Raw genomic sequence first — 4476 nt, forward strand, 5'->3', positions numbered from 1 at the left:
CTGGTTTATAATTTCAAATTATAAACCTGGTTCTGGAGCCAGGCTGCCTATGGTTAAATCCCCCTGCTAGCTGTGTGATGTGGGCCAACTTACTTAACTTCAAAGTGCCTCTTAACTCCCTCATCTCAACAACAGAGTACAGTCTCCCCTTTCCTGAGGGTTGTCAAGAAAGGAGTTAATTTTGAATGATATCTGGCATGCAGTAAACACTCTCTAACTTGGTTCTTCCTGTTCTATTGTGCCGGGTGTCTGTGTGGGATGATATATAATTTATGTAACTGTTTGTGATACATCTTAATGTGATACTTATTTCACTTCTTCAAACCACTTTTAACTTTTGACATTTTCTTTCTCTTTTTCACCTGTTTGTTCTTCTGCAGATCTGGATAGGAAGTCCGTTGAATTTGCATGTTACTTCAGAGTCACTAAACACTTTAAAATACTGAGTTTTAAAATCTCAACACATACATGCAAAGTTTGGTAGTTTTCATCAGACAGTTCCTGCTTGTTACTTACGAAGCTTATTCACTGACATTTTCTTTAATATTCATTTCTTCACTCAGTTTGGTTGTCATTGTTTGGGGACAAGCATTTTCTAACTGATACCGTCAATTTAAAAAAAAGAAAAAAAAAAACGGAAAATCCTGTTATCCAAAGTATAAACTACATACTTATCTGAATCATTTTACTTTAACGTTAAACATATTAATGGACATCCATTCATCAACCTTTTGATATAAGCCAAAGGCTTGACTGTCAGTGTGAGTCAGCTGAGTTCGTGTTCCCTGAAGTCAAATGCTCCCTTGTATGTGTTCTATAAGAACTTCAGTTTTAACTTCTCTAACATGGAGTGAAATTTTAGACCCATGTCAATCTGAAGTTTAAATTCTTCAACATTTTATCATGTTCCTTCCCAGTCCATCACAGTGATCTGGCCCATACCTTATTCTGCAACAATTTTTACAACCTGGAATTATCCACATTTGTAATGATCAAGTACTTGCCACGCACCCAATTTTTAGTTTTCATTAAAATAGCTTTCGATTTACAATAGCCTTTTATCATATTGTGTAATATTTAACTAAATTACATAGTTACAAAAATGAGTATAAATGATATGAGCAGGTGTGGGGAAAATCCAACTGATTTGTAAGCCTACAGCTCAATTTGTGGTCATGAGAATGCTTGTACATACTAGGCCAGCGAAGGGTCTCCTGTGTTCACTGTATCACAGGGATCATTAGTACAAGAGGAAAGGGAGAACGTTGGCTAATCCAACAAATGTGAAGTGAAGATTGGCTGAGAGACCCTCAACTACATTTCATGTGGATCTGACCATCGCAATAAATGATCTTATTGGTCTTAATATTTTCCACTGCTTCTGCTGTGCTTTCAGTTAGACACTCAAAGACTGCATCTTTTTCTGCCTTGCAACATTGGGTAGATCATAAAACACAATGCTGAGCAAAATCATTGCTAGCCTTCTCATAACGCTCTATTTTATACTTGGTTGGATTTTGTTTCTTACGTGAATGTGAGGCTATTTTTAACAGAACATAAATGCTATTTATACTTATTTTCATACATGAAATATTTATTTTCACCAGCTGATTTTAAACTAGTTTATGTTTGCTCACATTTCTTTGTTTCCTGGCTTTTGTTCTCTGTATTATATTACTACATACAGACTAGGAAGAGGCGTTAAAGATGCTTCCAGGTTACCAACATTATTCGATTTCTTAACTGAGTAGTGATTTTCCTGGCATATTTACTGTGTAGAAAATGAATCAAGCTGTACACTAAGGTTTTGCAAACCTCCCTGTATGTATGTTGTATTGCAATAAGAAACTTTAGCAAAGACTAAGTACATCCCTTTTTATAATATCAAAAAATATCTACAACTACACAACTCTTTAATTAAATACATGCAAGGCATTGGTTCCTGTCAACTTGGATTAAAAATTCCAAGGGGGAAAAAAAGATATTTCACCAGAAAAAGCTATACATCTTTGCCACTAGAAACTTCTACAACTAAACATTCATCCCATTCATGAAGATTTCCTAGAAAAAAATATATCATACGCTCTGGTGATGAAGAGCCTAAGGCATTTGACTGCTAACCAGAAGGCTGGCGGTTCAAACCCACCAGCCACTCCTCAGAAGGAAGAAGGGGCAATCTACTTCCATAATGATACCACCTTGAAAAACCAGAGAGGGGTCCCTATGAGTCTGAATCAACTCTACAGCAGTGAGTTTGGTTTGGTTTTGGTTTGGTTGACAATTCATTTCCAAGCATTGTGACTGGATACTAGATGCCAAATAGGTGGTTGCAAAAACAATTTCAAATGCCCGTTTTTATCCAGACAACGAAGCAACTCAGCAATTGAAGATGTGGCGTTTTCTATTCTTCTTTTGCAGGAGAAATGCTTGCCTGGAACTCTGTCCTCAACCAGTCCGGCCCCACTGAGTTTGTGTTCCACGTATTCACTGCTGTCCCTGAATTCCAGGCCTTCCTCTTCCTTCTTTTCCTCCTGCTCTACTTGATGATCCTTTGTGGCAACACGGCCATCATCTGCGTGGTGGGCACGCACAGCTCCCTCCGCACCCCAATGTATTTCTTCCTGTCCAATCTGTCTTTCCTAGAGATCTGCTACACCTCTGTAGTGGTGCCCCTGATGCTCTCCAACATTTTTGGGGCCCAGAAGCCCATTCCCCTGGCTGGCTGTGCGGCCCAAATGTTCTTTTTTGTCACACTTGGCAGTACTGACTGCTTTCTCTTGGCGGTTATGGCTTATGACCGCTACGTGGCCATCTGCCACCCCCTGCACTACACCCTCGTCATGACCCAGAAGCTATGCGTCCAGATGGTGGTTGGTGCCATGGCCCTGGCACTCTTCCTCTCCTTGCAGCTCACGGTCTTAATCTTCACGTTGCCCTTCTGTGGGCATCTCCGGGAAATCAACCACTTCCTGTGTGACGTTCCTCCAGTCCTGCGCCTGGCCTGTGCTGACACGCGTGTGCACCAGGCTGTCCTCTATGTGGTTGGCATCCTTGTACTGACTGTCCCTTTCTTGCTTATCTGTGTCTCCTATGTGTTCATCGCGCTGGCCATCCTCCGCATCCGTTCCACTGAAGGCCGCCGCCGGGCCTTCTCCACCTGCTCCTCCCACCTCACGGTGGTCTTGCTGCAGTACGGCTGCTGCAGCCTGGTCTACCTGCGTCCTCGGTCCAGCACCTCAGAGGATGAGGACCGCCACATTGCCCTGGTCTATACCTTTGTCACCCCCCTGCTCAACCCCCTGATTTATACTCTTCGAAACAAGGACGTCAAAGGTGCGCTGAAGAATGTCATCACTGGCAAAACAGCTTCTGATGCCCACTGAAGGCTTAGACAGACCGGGGTTGGTGCCTGTCAGCTGTCATAACAATGAACTCTTTACAATAAATATAGAATTACATTACTTTTCTACATTTTGCACTTGATATTTCTCCTTGGCCATAAATGCCCCAATCGGTACTCACCAGAAATGCTTTGAATTAGATTGGAAGATGTGGACAGCACTTCCAGTAGAGGCAGTTCTAGCCCACCTGTTGTTCCTAGAAGTCACTGAGTCAATCCCTGCCCATTCACAATGGAAGGAAAACGCTGCTGGGCCCTGCAGTGTCCCCACAATTGGTTGCAGATGAGCCCTTTGTAATCTGCTGTAACCCACAGAGCTGTCGTTGATGGACTTTGAGGGGTAGATCGCCAGGCCCCTCTTCCTAGTCCATCTTGGGTTGGACGCTCCACTGAAACCTGTTCAGCGTCATGGCGACACGCAGGCTCCACTGACCGAGATGGAAGCTGCAATGAGATGTGCGTTGACTGGCAGCTGAGCCCAGGTCTCCACGCGAAGCAAGACCTCTGCCACAGAACCACCAGTGCCCTTTCCTCATCTACTTTAATGCCCTTTCCTCATCTACTTTAACGGTTCACAGAAAGGCTCACCCATGGCAACCACTCTATCAGGAAACCCCTATACATGCTGTGAGTAAAGGTTGATACCTTTAGATATCGTTGTTAGGTGCACTGAGTCAGTTTCAACTCATACCTTTTGTCATAAACTAAACCAAACTCTCTGCCGTCAAGTCGGATCCAACTCATAGCGACCCCTCCTTGGGTTTCTGAGGCAGTATCTCTACGGAAATAGATTGCCCAACCTTCCTTCCGAGGAGTGGCTGGTGGGTTGAAACACCAGCCTTCTGGTTAGCAGCCAAATGCCTTGGCACTATGCCACCAGAGCTCCCCCTTTAGACATACTACTTTTTAAATAGGCAATGACATTACTTTATCCTGTGAAAGATGCCTTAGTAAGATATATTCATGAAGACACATGTTACTCAAAGAAACATTTTATTAATGTTTTAGATATTAATGTATGACAAACAATAGCTGACTCAATGCATTATTTCCTTCATTCTATAGTTCCCATCTGG

General features: G+C 42.8%; 1 protein-coding gene across 1 annotated transcript; it reads left to right on the forward strand.

Annotated features, from left to right (window-relative positions):
- The first annotated feature begins 2423 nt into the window (after positions 1–2423).
- LOC103208213 (olfactory receptor 10Q1) lies at positions 2424–3383 on the forward strand. The gene has a single exon (XM_007953891.1). The coding sequence runs from the start codon at positions 2424–2426 to the stop codon at positions 3381–3383; it is 960 nt and encodes a 319-aa protein (XP_007952082.1).
- The last annotated feature ends 1093 nt before the right edge of the window (positions 3384–4476 follow it).

The sequence above is a fragment of the Orycteropus afer genome, unplaced genomic scaffold (genome assembly GCF_000298275.1).
Source record: "Orycteropus afer afer isolate SDZICR_OR568_19922 unplaced genomic scaffold, OryAfe1.0 scaffold00419, whole genome shotgun sequence".
In the NCBI taxonomy this organism is placed as follows: Eukaryota; Metazoa; Chordata; class Mammalia; order Tubulidentata; family Orycteropodidae; genus Orycteropus; species Orycteropus afer.